Source organism: Podarcis raffonei, chromosome 2, assembly GCF_027172205.1.
Source record: "Podarcis raffonei isolate rPodRaf1 chromosome 2, rPodRaf1.pri, whole genome shotgun sequence".
NCBI lineage: Eukaryota > Metazoa > Chordata > Lepidosauria > Squamata > Lacertidae > Podarcis > Podarcis raffonei.
Window position 1 is genome coordinate 84599370 of NC_070603.1, and position 21367 is coordinate 84620736.

Consider the following 21367-nt stretch of genomic DNA (forward strand, 5'->3'; position numbering starts at 1 on the left):
ATAAATCACTGCTTTTCCACTGTAAGGTATAAGTGGAATTGCAATTGACTTTCTACACTACTGGGGATATTGCACTTTTTCTGCCTGTTCATGGGCACGACAGAGCGGCTGTGGGTGGGGGAGGGAAGATCCAGCCCACCTGAGCAGCCATTTGGAAGTGGGCAAGGCAGAATCCAAAGAATCCTTTTTTTAAAAGGGGGGGTGCACACACGCCTAGCACTTATTAATTTAAGCATGATTCCCCATTGCTACCCATGAAATGCCCATAAACAAAAGTAGTTAATGTTGGTTTGTGACTGGAAGCATTTAATTGGTGAGGGTGGAATAATGTTGCTAAAATGACAGTGACTGAAAAGTGTCCCCCCCTTTATTAGCATTATTTTGCTATAAATCTCTAACGTTATTTTACGTAAGTGTTATTTAACTAACATTTCATTTTTAAAATAAGAATTGTTGATTGGAAGAGTTTAATCAGGAGGAAGAACCCATGATGAACAGGTCCTCCCCATTTATTCTTTTAGAAAGTTAGCATTGTAAACCTTTCCTTTAAGCAATATTGTGCTAATGTTTTATTTATCTTTTTTTAAAAAAATGCTGTTCACTCAAGAGTTTTAAGGCTAACTGGAAGACTGATGGTCTGCAGGGCCACAGGTCCCACATCCCTATTGTAAGGGCTGGAGTTGTGGGATCCAGTTCCCTGCCCGCCTGTCAAAACTGGCACTGCTGGGGTGGGGAGATAAATATCTGGTCTGCAGGCTAGAAATGATTCCCCATTCTTGCTTTCGAGCTTTGGGTTTACTATAATGTAAGCACTCGTCTGCCAGCAGGTGGAGAGTAGCAGGGAGCCAGCTGGGAGGAGAGGAAAATGTGATGGTGATCAGCAGGTACTTTCCATGTTCCATAGTCAGGCTACATGGCCAGCAGCAATGGAGAAGATTTTCAAGCAGACCTAGTTACTTACTAGCAGGTTTCCAGCTTAAGGCTCAACAGGCAGGCTATCTTGCAAAAGAAGGTATTGAGAGAATTGCAGAGATGGACAGGCTGTGAGTTATAAATCTTTGCAACCGCACTTTCCTCCAGGGGAATCGTTCATGCCAGTCTGCTCAAGACTGAAAAGTGCAGGCTCTAGGATGGCAACAGAAGGGGCGGAGACTGTTGTGTGTTACAAAAAGAGCTTAGTGCACCAAATTAGAAATACAGGCATCAGGGTTGTGTTTCCAGAGCCTGCTTGTCATCGGAGATGAGAATCATAGAACTGTAGAGTCAGAAGGGACTACAAGGTTCATCTAGTCCAACCTCCTGCATGCAGGAATCTTTTGCCCAACCTGAGGTTCGTACTATGACCCTGGGATTCCGTGTTTCATGCCCTACCAACCATGGGTGAGAGGTTGTTCTCAGGGCTGCAGGAATAACTGAGATTGAAATGTTGATTTCTCCAGCAGATGCCTAGAGTTTGGAAGTAAAATATACTTGAAGAAACCTCATCAAATATCTGTGTACTTGTTCTTGGGAAACCTGCTTAGTATTCCAATGTGTTACTTAATGCTGTCCTAAGAAAAAGGTTGCTTTAGGCATAGACACAGAGCTGTAATAATATTTATTTATTTATTCATACATACATACATACATACATACATACATACCCTGCCCATCCGGCTGGGTTTCCTCAGCCACTCTGGGCAGCTTCCAACAAAATATTAAAAACACAATAAAACATCAAACATTTAAAACTTCCCAAAACAGGGCTGCCTTAAGATGTCTTCTAAAAGTCAGGTAGTTGTTTATTTCCTTGACATCTGATGGGAGGGTGTTCCACAGGGCAGGCACCACTACTGAGAAGGCCCTCTGCCTGGTTCCCTGTAACCTCACTTCTCACAATGAAGGAACCACCCGAAGGACCTCGGAGCTGGACCTCAGTGTCCGGGCTGAACAATGGTGGTGGAGATGCTCCTTCAGGTATACTGCGCTGAGGCTGTTTCGGGCTTTAAAGGTCAGCACCAACACTTTGAATTGTGCTCAGAAATGTACTGGAAGCCAATGTAGGTCTTTCAGGACCGGTGTTACGTGGTCTTGGCTGTTGTGTTCCAAAGGTTGCAGAGTTGTGACAGCAGTTTTTCTGTTGCATTAATCAAGCTTCTTAGATGTTCCACTGGTAGTCAGACTGGGACTCCAGGCAGCTTACACAAATTAAAACACAGAAGGTTTAAAACATATAAACTCCACCTGGTACGCAGGCTGAGACCCTACCTGCCCGCGGACTGTCTCGCCAGAGTGGTGCATGCTCTAGTTATCTCCCGCTTGGACTACTGCAATGCGCTCTACGTGGGGCTACCTTTGAAGGTGACTCGGAAACTACAACTAATCCAGAATGCGGCAGCTAGACTGGTGACTGGGGGCGGCCGCCGAGACCACATAACACCGGTCTTGAAAGACCTACATTGGCTCCCAGTATGTTTCCGAGCACAATTCAAAGTGCTGGTGTTGACCTTTAAAGCCCTAAACGGCCTCGGCCCAGTATACCTGAAGGAGCGTCTCCACCCCCATCGTTCTGCCCGGACACTGAGGTCCAGCGCCGAGGGCCTTCTGGCGGTTCCCTCATTGCAAGAAGCAAAGCTACAGGGAACCAGGCAGAGGGCCTTCTCGGTAGTGGCGCCCACCCTGTGGAACGCCCTCCCATCAGATGTCAAAGTGATAAACAACTACCTGACATTCAGAAGACATCTTAAGGCAGCCCTGTTTTTAATGTGTGATATTTTAGTGCATTTTTGGTTTCTATGGAAGCCGCCCAGAGTGGCTGGGGAAACCCAGCCAGATGGGCGGGGTACAAATAATAAATTATTATTATTATTATTATTATTATTATTATTAAAGAGTAATTAAACTATAACAGCATTACAACAATATAAAGAAACCTAAGGTTTAGCCAGAGTAGACCTGTTGAAGTTAACGGACCTAACACAGTCATATTCATTCTTTATAGTAGATCCATGCTGAGTAAAACTTAGCTGAATGGACTTTAATAGGATTTAAGCAGCCTAATGGTTTACAGAAATGCAAGCCTGATCCTGAGCCTTTTATACACAAAAGGAAGGCCTATTGAGCTTAATGAGGCTTCGTTCATATAATTGTGACATGGTCTTTTCATGAGCAGGATGGATGTGAAGATAGGCATTGCAGTTATTTCGCTTAGATACACACACATGGATGGTTTCTTGCAGCTGAGACAGCTATTAGCATATCATCCCTACCAAGCCTCCTGTTCCCTTGATCTACAGGATAGATCACGTATTCACCGGACAGACAATCAGGAACGGAGGAGCCAGGGGCTGGCGGTTGATAAAAGGATGAGGCAATGGGTAAACTGGCTTTGCACACCTCGGCCTGCCAGGAGGGAGAGACCTGCCTCCAAGCCTGGCTGGGGAAGAGATAAGCAAAGTCAATGGTAATTAACCCTGAGCGTCTGAAGTGCAAGCCCACATTAGGAGGAGGGTTAATGTGCACTTGCTTCCCTGTCACTTCCTGGCATCTCCCCCATTTCCTTAGGAGAGTGGACAGGACCAAAAGAACAGAGCAAAGAACCAGTGGAGGAATTAGAGGAGGGAGGGGATGCTTTCATTCTGCCCCTCCCCATACAGGCTGTTGCTAAGTAGCTCTGTGCTGAGCTGAGCCTACCCAACAGACAGGACTGGTGGATGAAAAAGTGCCTTCCCATCAGATTCTCTGTGTTTATCACTCTCACTATTTGTTATTATTATGAATACTTACATTCATTATTTAATTTGTAAGCCACTCAGTAGGCTTCTGACCAGTTTTACAAGCGTAAAAATCAATTGCACTGAAATACAAAGCAACCCCATTCAAACATCTATCATTAAAATCGGCAATAAAGCAACCCCAATAAAACAACACAGCAATGAAAACAGGAGACATAAGGTGAGCAGATGCAGAGGAAGGCAGGGCCTTTGGTATTTCTGAATAGGTTTCAGGTTTTCTCGCCCATGCGTGGCAAGCTTTGCTTGCCAAAATCCCCCTCCTCTATACAGCTGTGAAATATCTTCCTTTGTAGTCAGTCAGCCTGGTGCGCAATCTTGCCGTGCATGAGGCGTCTTCCTTTTGGGCCACTGCTTCTGCTCTTCTAATTTTTAGCATTACTGTGGGTAAGCTCCTGGGTCACCAGGCCACAACGCAGAGTTGCTGCTTTCACCTGTGCAGTGGCCGGGGCAGTCAAGAGTTGCCCAGTCCCGCTGCTTTCCCTGATCATTGCCTGCTGCAATAGGTGAGAGAGAACAGGGTAGGAGAAGTCACACTTACCCTTTCTCCCATGCTACTTCGCAACTGGCAAAGGTATGAGCAGCATCTGTGGGGTGTGAATTGGTGACCCTATAAACTCCCATGTGGTGATGCTCAGTATCTGGAACTGGCAGGCCAACCGGAAGTGACCATTAGGGGGCAAGGAGAGCCCAGCTGGGTCAGATCAAAGGTCCATCAGGTCCACTCTCCTGCTGCCCACATTGCCAACTAGATTATGCTTCCAGGATGGCCACAAACAGGACACAGAGGCACAGCCTCAGCATTGCACCATTGCTATCCCCAGAATGGCATCACTATCGTAAGAGGGAAAAGGCAGAAACAGATTTACATAAAATGTGCACATTCAAAGGTATAGCCAAAGAGATGCTCTGTATTTATTTGCATTTATGAATTGTTTCCTATAAAATGTTTCCAACAGAAACGTCAACCATTAAAACAATTTCATAGATAAAAACAACTTCAGTGCAGATACAAACTGGGATAGAAAGAAATCTCCTCTTGAAAGGCTGTTTGAAGTAGGAAGGTGCTAAAGGACAAGAGTGGAGGTGCCGGTTGAATCTGTAGCAGGAAGGTCATTCCAGAGGGCAAATGCTGCCACACTAAAGGGCCAATTCCTACATCACACAGAATGGGCCTCCTGAAATGATATCCGCAATTTGGGAGTCATTGGAGCAACCCGCAATTGCCTAACCTTGGCTCCCACAGGTTCATGCTGGGGCTCACAAGCGAGAGACTTCAGATAGAAGCAAAACAGGGGCTATAATTAAAATGCAATCCATCTCACCACAATGAGGAAGATTGCGACCAGGTGACCTGCATGTTTGCTTGTTCTTCTGTGCAGGAGTTTCTAACTGCTAATGAGCATCCACAAGGCCCCTGCTGCTCTCCCTTCTTGTGGGTCTTTCTCTCTGAACTGAAGACCAGATAGCCCTTCAGATAGAGGACTGTAAAGCAGGATACACGCCCGCCGTGCTGGAGCTAGCATACCTGGTGAATGTCTTTGATTCAAGACCCAAGAAAGGGTCATTAGTGTGGTACAGCCAAAAAGAACCAGAGGTGTAGGAACAGCAGCAGCAGCAGCAGCTGGTGCTATGGAAGTTTGAAGCCCATGAATATTTTGCAAAGCAGGTAGCTTCTGTCTTTCCAGTTGTAACAGATTAAATGTGGCTCCCGCTCCCGTCTTCACTCCCCCTGGTATCAGACTGGAGGGAATCATTACAGATCTCATCAAAGAGAGGGCGCTTTCATTTCAGAGACAATGGGAAATGCCTCAGGTTCCCCTGGGGACGGACTACACGGAGCCCCACCATTCCCTCTTCCTAGATTTAAAGAGGTGGCAGCTCCCTCTTCAATAGCTGCATAGATCATCCTTGATATTTAGCAGAAAGGGGATGAAATGAAGGAGCAGACTGATGAAGGAAGGCGTCTTGCAAACAGCGCTTTTCTCAGCCCTGAATCAGGATGCCCTCTGAGCCCAAATAGGCATTGCTGGCTTGTGTTAGGGGATGCGGGTGGCGCTGTGGGTTAAACCACAGAGCCTAGGACTTGCCGATCAGAAGGTCGGAGGTTCGAATCCCTGTGACAGGGTTAGCTCCTGTTCCTCTGTCCCTGTTGCTGCCAACCTGGCAGTTCGAAAGCACGTTGAAGTGCAAGTAGATAAATAGGCACCGCTCCGGCGGGAAGGTAAACGGCGTTTCCGTGCGCTGCTCTGGTTCGCCAGAAGCGGCTTAGTCATACTGGCCACATGACCCGGAAACTGTACGCCGGCTCCCTCGGCCAATAAAGCAAGATGAGTGCCGCAACCCCAGAGTCATTCACGACTGGACCTAATGGTCAGGGGTCCCTTTACCTTTACCTTAGCTTGTGTTGGATTGTGTGTACAGGTAATTTGGTCCGCCCTCTATAGATGTTATCTCCTTCTGGATGAATCATAGTCCTTTTAAGGACTATGACTCTAGCACTCATTACTCAGCTTCCTCCAAATCATCACAATTATTACCTATGATGGGTATGACCATCTCTGAGTGTTGTGGTGCAGAGACAAATAACAAATCTCCTGGATATTAAAAAGAAAGCTGTCCTAGGGCCACTTGGGGAAGCATTTTTTTCTCTCATTTAATCTGTTCCAGCCCTGCTGAGTTTTCTAGATTACCTTCCTTATTGCATTGTTGTTTACTGGCATTAGGGCATATTCCAGTGTCAGCCAGACAGATTTGTACTGTGAGATGACTGTAAATTTGGATTGTGAAAACAACAGAAGTTTGATCTGTCAACCAGGGATGACTATAATCTGTAATTACAAGCCTTGTCTTTTGAATAAGTGTTTTGGAACTGCCTTCTGGTGAATATCAGACGGGAATTCGGCACCCATTGAGGACCTTTTTATTCCACCAGGCCTTCCTAGAATGATGATCCTGGCCTGGTCACTATTAATTTTGGAACAGTATAATGTTATTTTAATGGGTTTTTATCTGGTATTCATCAAATTGTATCCATTTCTGTTCGGTACATTTGGTACATTGCTTTGAGATTCTTTTGGACATAAAGCAATTAAGAAATTTTATAAATAAGTACCGTATTTTTCGCTCTATAAGACGCACCAGGCCACAAGACGCAGCTAGTTTTTGGAGGAAGAAAACAAGAAAAAAAATATTGTGAATCTCAGAAGCCAGAACAGCAAGAGGGATCGCTGCGCAGTGAAAGCAGCAATCCCTCTTGCTGTTCTGGCTGCTGGGATAGCTGCGCAGCCTGCATTCGCTCCATAAGACGCACACACATTTCCCCTTACTTTTTAGGAGGGAAAAAGTGAGTCTTATAGAGCAAAAAATACGGTACATAACTAACTGCCCCATCTACCCCCACAAGACCCTTAGCCTTCCAGATCTCTTACTGGCTTCAGAGACAGTCTTTTACAAAACCATCTGCTTAAATAGTGCTGCTGGAGATGCATAGCACATGTCCCCCAATGCTGCTTGATACCAGTTTGTTAGTAACAAAACCAATGGACTGGGTGAGCTGTATGTTGGCCTGGTAGCTGTGGCAACTGTCCAGTAGTGTAGCAGGAGGTGTTCATCTTTCCATGCTCCTTGTGGTTAGTTTTCCATCCACAGCTCTAGATCTGCCTAGATTTGTAATACTGCCATTCCAGAGAGCCTCTTTCAGCAAACTAGAGGCATGATGGGCTCCTTAGATCCTAGCCAGCCCTCTCTTTGCCTCTGTCTCTTAAACTCCTCTCTTGTTTCAGCTTCAGAGAAGTGGAGGTGAGAGGATATTGACATTTGCAAACTAATTGTCTTTTCCTGCCACAATCTGGCAAGAAGCAATTGGATTCAAGGCTGTTGGATTCAAGGCTGTGTGGCCCTCATCATAACTGAATATTGGTGGAAGAGCAGGGACCCATCCCCCCGTACTGAGCCCATACCATCTTCTGTAATCAGCATTAGTCCTACGAACATGCAAGGAGACTTGCTGGATCAGATTAAAAGGCCCATTTAGTCCAGCAGTCTGCTCTCAAATGACCTATGAAAAGTCCACAAGGAAAACATGAGCCCAGTAGCATACTCCTGTCAGACTTAGAAGGTGCGAGTGAGTTTAATGCCCATGCGAGGGCTAGACTCTGTGCTCTAGTGAACCAGAGAAGTATTTGAACTTAGGTGTGCTGCGATGCATAGGATATGAGCCTTGCCGACAAACGGTTCGAAGGAATTAGCTCTCAGCTGGGCCCGAGAGTTGTTGTCTCCTCACCTGTGTACGCACTGACAAACCACTGGCAAAGAGAATTTCCCTTTCCCAACACTCTGCATTCTTGCTCAGCCAAGGGAAAACTATAGCAGCAAACCTGACATGCCTGGTATTGGTGACGACAGCGAAGAGTTCAGCTTGTCAGTTCAGCTTGTCGGAAGGAAGGTGTGTGGAATCTGATGGCTCTGCTTCAGGTTCCCCAAGGCACCAAATGGTAGATGGCGACACCAAGTGGCTCTTTGGGGGCACAACAATACAAACAGGAGAGATCTTCCAGAAGCCACATTTAGGGACACAGATTCCAGTTGTGTTGAAAACTGCCTCAACTTGGCAGCTGTAATGAGCAGAGAGATTTGCTGTTGCTAACCACTGCCAGGAGCACCTGATGGTGCCCGTCCAGCAACTGTGGTTCTTCTTTTGAAAGAGATAGATGATGTCCATTTCCCCTAGGGCAGCTGCCTGGCCTGCTTTAAACTAGAGCAATAGGCCTCTTGCTGCCTCCTCAGTAGTCAACAAACACGGTGATGATGGCAGCCCCATGTACCCTGCCTGCGAGTAGAAATTGCTAATATATGCACATTGTCATACTAGCTCTTACAAAATGCTCCCCGCTGAACATTTCTATCTGGATGGATGACCTTGGTGTTTCATGCTCTTATCAGCTAATTATGAGTCCCCAGGTGATGGCTCTGGCGATACTCGTGTTAGAAAACAAATCTTTTTAATGCATGAAATGGTGAGGGAATTGCTAGTCCCCATCCCAAGCTGTTTTAGCGTATATGCCTGGAAATGAGGCCTGCTGAAGCCTCAGGAGAGTAGGCCTATGTAGCTGGTTTGACAAGAATAAGGGCTTTTGATATGTTTATAAACCTGAGGGAAATTCCTCAGCTGAGTTTAATGTGCTTTTGTGAGGAGAACCATACATGGGTGTCCACAGGAGAGAGGCAGTTTACCCTCTCCTGTATGAACCATAATTACCAGCCTTTGATTTTTAAGCAAGCTTTTAGCACTTGTAGAACCTGAGACATGAGACAAAATGTACAGGTATTATTCTCATTTCTTAAAATGAGAAATGGTCACTCTGCCTTTCAGTGTTTTACTTTGCCAGTCGCTCATGGAAAAATTCCTGCAAACATACTTGGAACTATATAAAAGGATTTTGTTCCTGGTAAGGAGGACTCGACTGAGGGATCTGCTGTCATGGCCAGCCCATCAGGAACTTCACACAATCTCTTTCTTTGGGTGACTGGAAGACACCAATTCTAATACGAGTAAATGTTTGCCTTGTGTGTAAAGGAGCTGATCTAATAGACCTTTTCAAATTAGTTCACAGGAGATATTCGCTGAGAGTTCAGTGTTTCTCCTCCGCCATGCGAAGCGACCAGCAGCTTTCAGGGTGATGGAGCTGAGGTCCTTGAGATAAAGCTGGAGTCTGAAGGAGATGCCATGCCTTGAGTTTTCATGGTTTTCCTTGGTGTATATAGCAGTGGGCGGAGTTTTAGATCTCCAAAGCATGGCTTCCTAAACCAGAAATCTTTGATGCATGAAGTTTTACATAGGGTATAATGAGGAGGAAGAGGCTTATCAGACTGGAAGCTGTTGCAGCTGGTTGGCTTTTCTGGAGCACCACAAACATGATTGACAGTATGCAGACAAATTAGGTGCCTTGTCTTAGCAATCTATATATTACTCCACCCTGTTCCATGCCAGGAACTCTCAGCCTTTGCCCCTTCCACTCCCAGAAGCCCCTTGATCTCTTTTCTTCTGTTTTTCTCCCCCCAACAGGTGATAATTGTGAGGTGGATAGTCGGGCAGGACGCTGCGTCCCTGGCGTATGTAGGAATGGAGGCACCTGCACCAATTCTGCCGATGGCGGCTTTCAATGTCACTGCCCACCTGGGGGCTTCGAAAAGCCTTACTGTGAAGTGTCTACACGTTCCTTCCCCCCAAAATCTTTCATCATGTTCCGAGGACTTCGCCAGAGGTTCCACCTGACCCTCTCCCTCTCGTAAGTTATTTGAGCTGGAGCCTTGTCATGTCAGTTAACAGAATAGCCATCTTTCAGCTGCAGCTGATGATAATCATTTTCCAAAATGCATTTGCCTGACCTTTCTGGGTTTCTCCTTCATACTAGATTGGGCTGAGATATGAGCTCTAGCTGAGTGTCTACTCTTCAAATGTGAGTTTTTAAAATCTAGCTGGAAGAAAAGAAGATTATTAGAATTAAGGTAAAGGTAAAGGACCCCTGACAGTTAAGTCCAGTCGCGAATGACTCTGGGGTTGCGGTGCTCATCTCGCTTTACTAGCCAACGGACCTGACGTTTGTCCACAGACAGTTTTTCCGGGTCATGTGGCCAGCATGACTAAGCCGTTTCTGGTGAAACCAGAGCAGCACACGGAAACGCTGTTTACCTTCCCACCAGAGTAGTACCTATTTATCTACTTGCACTTTGACATGCTTTTGAACTGCTAGGTTGGCAGGAGCAGGGACTGAGCAACGGGAGCTCACCCCGTCGCAGGGATCCAAACCGCCGACCTTCCGATCAGCAAGCCCTAGGCTCAGTGCTTTAGACCACAGCGCCACCCGCGTTCTGCATTATTAGAATTGCCAACCCCTTTTTTTCTCCTTGCAGAATGGCTCTTATCTTATCTTATCATCTTATCATCATCTTAATCTATTTTAACCACCCTTCACCATAAGGTCCCAAGGGGGTTGCAGCAATTAAAAAACACAATACAGTAGAAATTCAACAAGTGCAGCTTTACCAGATATGGGATGCAATGTTAGCTCTCACTTGTTGAATGTTGGCCTGCCATTTAAGGCAGAAAAAGAAAGACACCAACCCTCCTTTTTCTTGATGGTTGAATCTTAATCGTAATTATTCTGCAGTTGCAACATTCTCTTCAGCCAATTGTACCCGATGAAGTATTACCCCAGGGAATGTCATAATTCATCTCAGGCCCAGGCTAGCTAATTAAGAACTTTCAGAAATGCTTATTCTTTCTCTGCTTTATCACTGTATTGCTTTGTTTAGATTTGCCACCTTAGAGCGCAGTGGCCTCCTAATCTACAACGGACGTCTAAATGAGAAGCATGACTTCTTGGCTGTAGAGATTGTGGATGGGCAGGTCCAGCTGAAGTACTCCACAGGTAGGTGATGTAGATGGGTCCGCAGTACTACTTTCTTACAACGGGGGGGGGCTCCTTTGTAGAGCTCAGCAGGGAGGAGGAAGAGGGCGAAACCAGAATGAGTTGGCTCTGCCTGACATTGGGTCTGACGCCACCTACTGTTGGCCTCCCTGCCTTCTGCCCTACCAGCTCCAAGGGGCACCAGGCTCCATTCTCTTAGCAAAAGAGGAGTGATGGCCGATGTCTGTGGTTTTTTGGGACCCCTGGTACTACAAAACATGTTCATGGTAGAATAGGATGGGATGGCATTGGGTCTGGCGCCACCTACTGTTGGCCTCCCTGCCTTCTGCCCTACCAGCTCCAAGGGGCACCAGGCTCCATTCTCTTAGCAACAGAAGAGTGATGGCTGATGTCTGTGGTTTTTTGGGACCCCTGATACTGCAAAACATGTTCATGGTAGAATAGGATGGGATGGAAGGAGATGTATTGGAGAGAAAGCAGAATCAGCAATGCAGGACTGCAGAAAGGAGGTGCAAGTGAAACTGTTGTGGGGAGCCACTGGAACTCAAGTGGGTTCCAGAGTTCCAAAGGACTAACACATGATGGGTTGGGGGAGAGGACTGAACACAAACAGTGTACCTGGCCCAGAAAATCATATTAGCAGCCCTGCAGAGGAGCATAGGGCTTCAGGATAGCATTCAGGTTTGAACTCCTGGTTTGTGCCTTGTGTCTTCAGGGTCTGTACCTGAATGTGTGATTCTTTGTGAATCTGTGTGGTGAGACATTGAAGGCAGGGGTAGAACGGGATAAGCTGGTGGGCTGGGTTTCTGTGTTGCACTGTGTTTGCAATCAATGGTGGTGCATTTGTAACCACTGGGACTGAAGAGGAATGCTGGGTGATGCTTTGCACAGGGCAAAAGGGCTGAGTGCAAAAGCTACCCCAAGGATGTTCACTTGGCACCTTCACAACATACATTTAGGTGTTAGGCAAAGACATTCTCAGGCCTTTAGCTAATCCATGGCCTTTTAAACTGAGGACATGTATAGTTTTTGTTCATTATTATGGTATGTATTGTTGTAAACTGCCCTTTGAACTTCGGATGAAGGGCAGTATAGAAATTTAATAAATTATTATTATAATTAAAGAGTGTTAATGGGAAACCACAAGGTACTATTTATATGTAGGTATAGGGTGTGAGCAGGCATGAAGCTGGAAAAAAAAGCATCAAATGGTGTAGATTGCAAGGGAACATATTTGTATGCGCAGCAATGTTTGTGTTCGCGTGCCTGTATAATATGTATTTGTACGTCGTCGTATCATGTTGGGTCTGAAGGTTACAAACAGTCAAATTAGATTGTGTCTCAGAGGACTAGTTAAGCATGCTTTTCGTGTTGGGATGAATGATGGAGCTGTGTCAGTGGGAAGCCATGTTCTGTTTTAAGCTGTGGTTTAAAAGGCATCCTGTTATATGACACAACAAGACCACCCACCCAAAACCATGTCGGTTATACATCAGGTTCCATCTGAAGATATATAGCCTTTCATGGGCTGCTCAACTTCAAAGGCAATGTTCAGATGTCAAGTGCCTTAAATATAGTTACTGAAAGGGCTGTTATTTCCGGGACTCTTAATGTCTTTGAGTCGATGGTCGGGGTGCAATGGCTGACCACAGCCACAAATAGGAACCCAAGAGCATCAGCTTGTTTGCTTGCTTAGTTGCAGGGGGGGAAATCAGATCAACACTTGTGATACTGGACTTCTCAGCTTTGCTTAGGAGTGCATGCATGTTTATGTGCACGGTGGATTTATATTATTTACATTCCGCCTTTCAATCCTAATATCCCATAACCAATTAAATTAAACAATCAACCTATTTAATAAATGATCAAAAATACAAAGAATGAAGGAGGGAACCACACATTTTTTAGGGGGTTGATTCTCTCTGTTGTCTTTTTAAAAAGTCATACTAAAAGCCGCCAATCACCTCCTGTTCCTCAAATTTAATCCTCTTCAAAAAGACACTACCAAGTTGTTACATATCCTAGACAGGATTTGGCTGTAAAGGTTCTTTTTTCACAAGCTGTTCAACATGGGGAGCTGATGTTTGGAAGGACCAGGCAAAGATTAGCTCCAAGGCAGCTGCCTTTCCTATGTTCCCTTGCCAATATACTTGGAACCATTCGACTGAATCACTTTGAAGGGTGCATGCCTTCTTCCTAACATTGTAGTGCCTTATTCATTTCTTAGAAAGTGTATCTAGAAATACTAAATTAATGCTACTGCATGTTTCAAAGCAACTTCTCTCCCTCTCTGTCTTTGTGCATATGCACAGCACATGTGTTATCATGCTGTCTTCCACAAGTTGTGTTTTTACATACATGCCTACATGTGATGAACTGTCAGTGATTATATGGGCCAAAGTGAGACTCTCTTATCTTGATATGTTTAGAAGAGTGATACTGCTACCACACATTAGCAGTGTTCCTTTAGGGTTTGTCAAAGGGCCAAATGTGCCCTTTTCCTTCAAAAGTAACAGCTGTAGGAGGCTCCCAAGCAGGATCAGGATTGCAGGACATGGCAATGACAACTGGGGTGCGATTTAACCCTTCTTGGTGGGTCTGCAGCACAGTGGAGAAGAATTAGCATGCCACCCTGTGCTGTGGTCCTGCTCCTGTTTGGTTCCCTATGACTGCCATTTTTAAAGAAGGAAAAGGGACACATTTTTTAAAATCACACATTTTACATATTGTCTAGTTTGACCTGTAGTCTTCCTGGCTGACATTTCATGATGTGTCTCCTTGCAGGAGAGTCTAGCACCATTGTTGCTCCCTATGTGCCCGGAGGTGTGAGTGATGGGCAATGGCATACAGTGCAGCTTCACTATTACAACAAGGTAGGTGCTGGCATCTTTGGCTTTCTGCCATTGCGATTATTTTGTTATCCTGGTTCTGTCTTCCTCTGCAGTTCTTTTCCACGTGCCATGGATTTTAAGGGGAAATATGATACAGATTCATTCTATCAGATTTTTCTCTCTGGCCTGATTTTGTTTCTTGTACATTTTTTCTTTTTACCTGGCTAACTGCTGCCCCACCCAGCAAACCACTTCTTTGCATCAAATACACTGGCTTTAAAAAAATGTGAATTGCATTAGCAGGGGTGTAGTGCTGATAATTAATGGGATCAGACCAGGAATGGAGAGGTGGTTGAACTCTTTCCTTCTGGAGAGGGAAATTAGCCTAGTTGCAGTCTTGAGGGAAAAAACCCTCTGTTCTGAAAATGGTCTTTGCTTTGCAGCAAATTTTCCCTCTAATGCTAACCGTTGCTTCAAAGGAAGGATTTTCTGCAGACATGCGTCAGGAAGGTTACATTAAATAAGAATCTGATGTTCTTTGTCCCTTCCTAGTTTTCTTTCTGCAGGGATTCTGCTCCCCACCCACCCGCATCTTGCATTCTGACTTGTCTTTTTTTTCTGAATGTTTCATTGGGACATTAATGAATTGAGAATAAGGCAATGGGCTTTTTTGTTTGGGTGATGCCTGCTTAGTCCTTGCTTTATCATTCCAGCCCAAGATCAGCTCCCTGGGCTCTGTGCAGGGGCCTTCCAAAGAAAAAGTGGCCATTCTGATGGTGGACAAATGCGATGCATCTGTGGCACTGCAGTTCGGCAACGAGATTGGGAACTACTCCTGTGCAGCAGAGGGGGTGCAGTCCAGTTCCAAAAAGTGAGTGTTTCCCACTTGCAGCTAGACCAGAAATGTGCTGCCCACTCTTCAAAGAGCTAAGTAGAAAACCTTTCCCTACCCCCCGCCCAAATGCAGTCAAAGCTCCCTCTCCAGTTCATGCTCAAGTGGAAGTTGGGAAGGAGAAGCTTGGAGCGTGGTCACGTGATTTATAATAAGCCACTCCCTACTTCAGTGTGAGCGGGAGTCTCACAGTTACCATACCGACTGCTCTGTGCTATTGTGTCTCTCTGGGTTTTTGCCTGCCTCCCCATCCCACAGCTACAGAAGCAGCTGCAGTTTTTATTACTCAGCTCTGTATCCGGTATAGGAGGAATGGCTAATCTGTGACCCTCCATATGTAGTTGGACTCCAACTCCCTTCAACCCTGACCAGCCAGCACAACACCACACCAGCCAGCGTGGTGTAGTGGCTAGAGTGTCAGACTAGGGCCTGGGAGACCAGGGTTCAAATCCCTACTCTGCTATGAAGCTCACTGGGTGACCTCGGGCCAGCCACTGCCTCTCAGCCTAATCCACCTCATAGGTCTGTTGTGGGGATTAATTGAGGAGGGGGAGAACCATGTATGTCATCTTGAGCTCCTTGGAAGAAACAGTGGGATAGAAATCAATAAATAATAAATAGTCAATGGTCAGGGATGCTGGGAGTTGTAGTGCAGGAACATCTGGAGGGCACAACTTTGGCTACCCCAATACACACACATACACACATGCTGTCTAACGCCAAAATAGACTTTACAAAACTAAGTTGCACAAACCACAGAAATACAAATATCCATAATTAAAATGCACAATAAAGCAGTACCTTTAGAACAGTGTAGCAATTGCAAGCAGGAGCCTCGGGCAATCCTCTGGACACCCTACTTGTCAGGTCCACTGCACTTGCCTGTGTGTGATGGCTCAGACTGGCTAGAAAGCATTGCATATGTACAAAGCAATCCAGAGCTTCGATCCAGGCAAGGGAAATATTAGCTTTTCGTTTTGCAAATTTTGTTTTGCTTGTGGCTGTTTCTGTGTAACTAAGTCATGCATCAGAAGTCACCTAAAGAAAGAGGGCTGAGAGAGGAAAGTGGAGAGTTGAGGATAGCAGGGCAAAAATGGAATGGGGGTTAAGGAAAGGGTGGGAAGAGGGGAAGTGGAGATTGCAAACACACTGAAAGGCAGAGAAAGTTAGAAGCAAATAGGAATGAATGGCAAGGAAAGAAGATAGTCTTTATACTGGACTAGGTCCACACACACACTACATGCAAGCCTCTGCTCAAAAGAAGAGCTGGATATAATGAAAAATAGATGCAAGGGAATGGGACATGAGAAAAGTTTGAACATGACTTCTGAAATAACAAGAGGCCTCTTAATATTGGAGTGTCAGTTTTGGAAAGAACACTGTCGAAGACTTTATACAAGTCAAGCTTCATTTTCAAGATTTTCCTTAGTTGGGATTAGTGGATTGTGTTACCAACTGATGTTTGTTTGTGAGTGTCAGAATCGGTCATGGGTCTCAAATAATCGTGCGACAGCCTTATTTGCATTGGTTCTTGGATGCTAACACTTGCTTTTCAGTGAACCGAATGAAATGGTGGGCGTGTAAAGGTTTTTTATCAATGACTTTCATTAAGAAAACCCCAAATTACCCACTACACAGGCCTTTCTCATGGTGTTCTTCAGAATGTCTAAGACCATTTAACACAAATTGATCTACCCTTTAAAAACCTTGTAACACACAAAATCAGGGGTGGTTAATTCAGTGAAAGTCTAGAGGTCTTCCTGTCATTTCAGTTCACGTATACAAAGTGGGGATGAAAATTAAAATTGTGAGTGGTAACTATTCTGTAGTAAGGACAACTGTGATGGCTTCATTTTATTTATATATTTATTTTCCACCGCTTGATACCAAACTAGGCTTCTGAGTAGTTTATATAGCATGTTTTGAATGTTCCAAGCACTAATTATATGTCATCTCAGTAATGCTTACGGCAACCTTGCAAGGTAGGTTGATATTACATACCGTTTGTCAAAGTTATAATGGCAAGACCCTAGAGGACTCTATATCCTAAATACCTAACAGCATCAATGAGAGTGTGGGCTGGTGGGATGAACTTCATTTTTTCTTCCTTGTGGTGATACGTGGAAGATCTGGTGTCCCACCACAGTCCTGGCTGCCAATGGCTTGTCCTAAATCCTGCATGCTTGGCTCAGGGAGGGTGGGACTACCTGAACAGTATGGCTGCATTTAATGTCAAAACGCCTGTGCACGGGGTTTCTGCATTTCCCTGATCTGTAGATTAAGCAAAACGCTTGTCCCCTTTCCCATTATACTCCCATTTCTAGCTTAAAGGTAACCTTTCGGAAAGCTGACCCGCAGCAAATACCACTTACGGGCCTTTTCTTCCTCCAGATCGCTGGACCTCACTGGGCCTTTGCTCCTTGGAGGGGTCCCCAATCTGCCTGAGAACTTTCCAGTGGAGCACAGGGAGTTTGTGGGGTGCATGAGAGATCTGTACATTGACAGTAAACGCATTGACCTGGCTTCCTACATTGCAAACAATGGGACCGCAACAGGTAATGTCAGCTGCTTAACCATGGATGGCTCTCCCAAGCCATGGCTCATTCCTCTCCCAATTCATCCTTGCCTTCCATTGCAGTGTTGCAAAGAGCTTGGCTATAGTTGGCTTGATGGTTCAGGGAACCAGGCCATTGTTTTAATTATACCATAGGCTGCATCAGTACCAGCTGGTCCTCTCTTTTGCAGCTCTGGCAAGACTCCTGGAAGAAGAGAGGTTCAGCTCTGTATGTTTATTGGCCCTTTGTTTTATCTAACGAACGTGCATGACCATTTGGCTGACGCTATGATTGTAATACTAATAGGGGCACCTCTGCTTTCTCATTGCCCGGGCAGGACGTGGGCCAGACCCAAACCACTGACCTAATGGGAAAGGCTCTGTATCCTTAGGTCACCATCCCAAATCAGTCTTTCCCACTGTGGATTTCTTGGGGACTTCATACTTGTTGTGCCTAACCAGAAAGGCATTTCCAGAGGGAAAGGTGAGACTTGGAGAGGACCATTCTTGGGGTCTGCTGCAGCTTCCAGACATTGTGAAGAAAGGCAGCGCTTGAAGGACTGAATGAGGAAATTGATGGCATCAGGAGATGTTCCTGCCTATTGTTAATGTTCAACTTTGAGGGCCTGTTATCATAGTTTAGGAAAGTTGGGAGTTGAAGCCAAAGAAGAAGCTATTCCAAGTAACATCCTTTGTCTTCACTTGTGCTGTCCATCTGCAATGTCCCCAGGTTGCCATGCCAAACACTCCTTCTGTGATTCCAACCCCTGCAAGAACAGTGGCACCTGCACTGTGGGCTGGTCTTCCTTCTCCTGCGAATGCCCGGTAGGCTTTGGAGGCAAGGAGTGCAGGCATGGTGAGTGTAACTTGGTGAAATATTCAGGAGGCACGTGGAAGGGGTGGCCGGGACTGTCATGGGAGTGCCAGCCAGGAGGTATGGTCAAAACGAAATGCAATGCTTTGGCCTTGGGAAGGTTCTGTTGGAAGGGGATGTGGGTTCCCAAGGAACGTCAGGCAAAACTGATAGTACGTTTAGTATTCAGTGTCAAAACATACTGACTTATAGAGCACATATGTATATCTAAATTGTGACTTTTCCCTTTAAACTGCTTGTGAGTGGTAGTCAGGAAAGAATCGGGCATCAGTTTTGAGGATGTTGAAGAGAAAAGCACAATTTCACAGAGGAACATAGGCTTGACTGAGTCAGGCCATTGGCCCATCTTGCTCAGTATTATCTCACTGACTGGCAGCAACCGTTCAGGATTTCAGACCAAGGTCTCTCCCAGCCCGACTTGGAGATGCATGGGATTGTACCTACATGCAAAGCACGTGCTCTAACACTTAGCTAAAAATAAAATAAACCAGCCCTCAAATGTTTTTTTTTAGTCTGTAGAATCATCGAAATTTGTGGTTCTCAAGTGTTTGGCCCAGACCTGCTAGACCTGTCAGATCTGTCATCTGGTCATGTTGCTTGCCTTCCTTCTGCACAGTGTGTCCACTCCTCGGCATTTTAAGTGAGATTAAACCTCCAGCTCCTCTCCCCAGGCCGAATCCAGGGGCATTTCCTTGTCACAAAATGGCACAAAAGTCATTGGAGTGAAGGAAGCAAGGGGGGCTTTGGGGCATCTCCCGTCACAAGCTTCATCACACTGTTCTGATGCTCCTCTTTTCTTTTCCAGCCATGCATCACCCTCACCATTTCCGTGGCAACAGCATCCTTTTCTGGGACTTCAAGAATGAAGTGAAGATCTCCACCCCCTGGTATATGGGCCTGGCATTCCGGACACGCAAACTGAACGGAGTGCTGCTTCAGGCACATGCTGGCCAGTACACCACCATACTCTGCCAGGTACCGTTCCCAATACCCACAAGCCTATCACCTGCATCCGCTCTGTGCTGTGAGCAAATGTTGTGAGAGGTATTCATTCCACTTAAAGCTGTAAAACCAAAGATCATCTAGCTTAGGGGCTGACTGTGACCCTCCACACTCCAGGCCTCTCTGGCCTTTGGAAATCTCCCTTGGATCCATCTCTTACCAGCCTCGCTCTGAGCTTTCTTGGGTCTTGCTCCCTGGGTAGAATTTGCTCCATTCTAACGTTGCCCTTTCTTTAGCTGGACTCCGGCCTGCTCTCCTTCATGGTGAACAGGGGCTCTGGACGCACCACCAAGCTCCTCCTGGATCAGATGCACTTGAATGATGGGACGTGGCACGACCTCCAGCTACAGCTACAGGACGTCCGGAGTGGTCGAGAGACACGTTACATCATCACCCTCAACCTGGACTTTGGCTCTTACCAGGTGAGCCCTGAAGGTGGGGGCACATTATCCCCAAATGATCCACATTTTGTGAGTCTTCTTCCACCCTTTTGAGTGTTCTTAACAGAACCTTGTTGCCTGTTTCCTTCTCTCTCTCCCTCTCTCTCTCTATATGACCAATACTAATGGTCTCTTCCAGACTTTTAACTGAGAGCTTCTTTTTAGAACACGTAGAGAACATGTAAAGTATGAAATTGCTATTGGTTGGGTTTCTTTTCTCAGGACACTGTAGTTGTTGGAAATGAGCTACATGGCCTGAAAGTGAAGCATCTCCATGTTGGGGGAATCCTGGAGTCTGGTAAAGTGCATCACGGTCTGGAGGGTTGCATCCAGGTAAGTCCCGGCAATTTTCCAAATGTCAAACCTTCTCTGTTTTGATTCTGTGACAAATGGGAGATTTAAGAAAACAAAGAAACGCAAAGGTCACATCCATACTGTACATTAAAGCATCAGATAAATAGGTGCCATTCCGGCGGGAAGGTAAACTGTGTTTCCGTGCGCTGCTCTGGTTCACCAGAAGCGGCTTAGTCATGCTGGCCACATGACACGGAAGCTGTACGCCGGCTTCCTCGGCCAATAAAGCGAGATGAGTGCCGCAACCCCAGAGTTGTCTGCAACTGGACCTAATGGTCAGGGGTCCCTTTACCCTTTACCTTTATACCACTTTTAACAGTCACAGAGAATTTTGGGACCTTCATTGGTTAAGGGTGCTGGACATTGAGTATCTGGGAGAATCATAGAATCATAGAATCATAGAGTTGGAATAGACCACAAGGGCCATCGAGTCCAACCCCCTGCCAAGCATCCTTGGAGGTCAGCATCCTTAACAAACTACAGAGGTCAGCATCCTTAACAAACTACAGCTCCCAGGATTCTTTGGGGGAAGCCATGACTGTTAAAGTGGTATAAGAGTGCTTTAAATCTATAGTACGGATGTGAGGCAAGCCACAGATTTTTTCCCTTGTAGGGACTGCCACTCTTTCTGGGCAGAGGTGGTGGGGCAGCTTTCTATAGGACACCTGAACAGTTGGTAATAAGGGAAGAGAAAATATCAGGAAAGCTTGGCAAAGGCTACTGGGCAATTTTATAAAAGAGTCGCTTGAGAGGCTGGCCAAATGGTCCACTGGCTTTCCTAAAGAGATCCTGTATAATACCCCTTTCACTTGGCTTTCAGGGAGTACGCCTGGGTGACACAGCCACGGGGATGGCATTACCCAAGCCCAGCAGCGCTCTGAACGTGGAAGCAGGATGTACTGTGCCCAACCCTTGTGACTCCAACCCTTGCCCTGCCAACAGTCTGTGCCAGGACAAGTGGCAAAGCTACACTTGCGTCTGCCAGCCAGGTAGGAGATGCACAAGCAACACAGATCCTTCACTTGCCCATGATTTTCACAAGCTGCCCAGTCATTATGTGTGTGTGTGTGTGTGTGTGTGTGTGTGTGTGTGTGTGTGTGGAGTCGGGGTGGGGGGTGTCCTTCTCAATTCAGTGATCAAATAAGCCAAATTTTTCAGCCAAAGGTGTGTAAATCAAGCAGATTTGCACAATCCCTATACACAATCCCTTCTGTTGC

The 21367-nt window shown here is 45.9% G+C and overlaps 1 protein-coding gene across 3 annotated transcripts in view; it reads left to right on the forward strand.

Annotated features, from left to right (window-relative positions):
• The window catches only part of CELSR3 (cadherin EGF LAG seven-pass G-type receptor 3), an 87449-nt gene that overhangs the window by 37241 nt on the left and 28841 nt on the right, over window positions 1-21367 (forward strand). For all 3 annotated transcript variants that reach the window (XM_053377936.1, XM_053377933.1, XM_053377934.1), the window contains exons 3-12: window positions 9838-10060; window positions 11088-11203; window positions 13988-14076; window positions 14748-14905; window positions 17318-17481; window positions 18211-18336; window positions 19160-19329; window positions 19593-19778; window positions 20019-20129; window positions 20971-21139. In XM_053377936.1, the coding sequence (XP_053233911.1) occupies window positions 9838-10060; window positions 11088-11203; window positions 13988-14076; window positions 14748-14905; window positions 17318-17481; window positions 18211-18336; window positions 19160-19329; window positions 19593-19778; window positions 20019-20129; window positions 20971-21139 (1512 nt within the window). The remainder of the gene's footprint in view (window positions 1-9837; window positions 10061-11087; window positions 11204-13987; window positions 14077-14747; window positions 14906-17317; window positions 17482-18210; window positions 18337-19159; window positions 19330-19592; window positions 19779-20018; window positions 20130-20970; window positions 21140-21367) is intronic.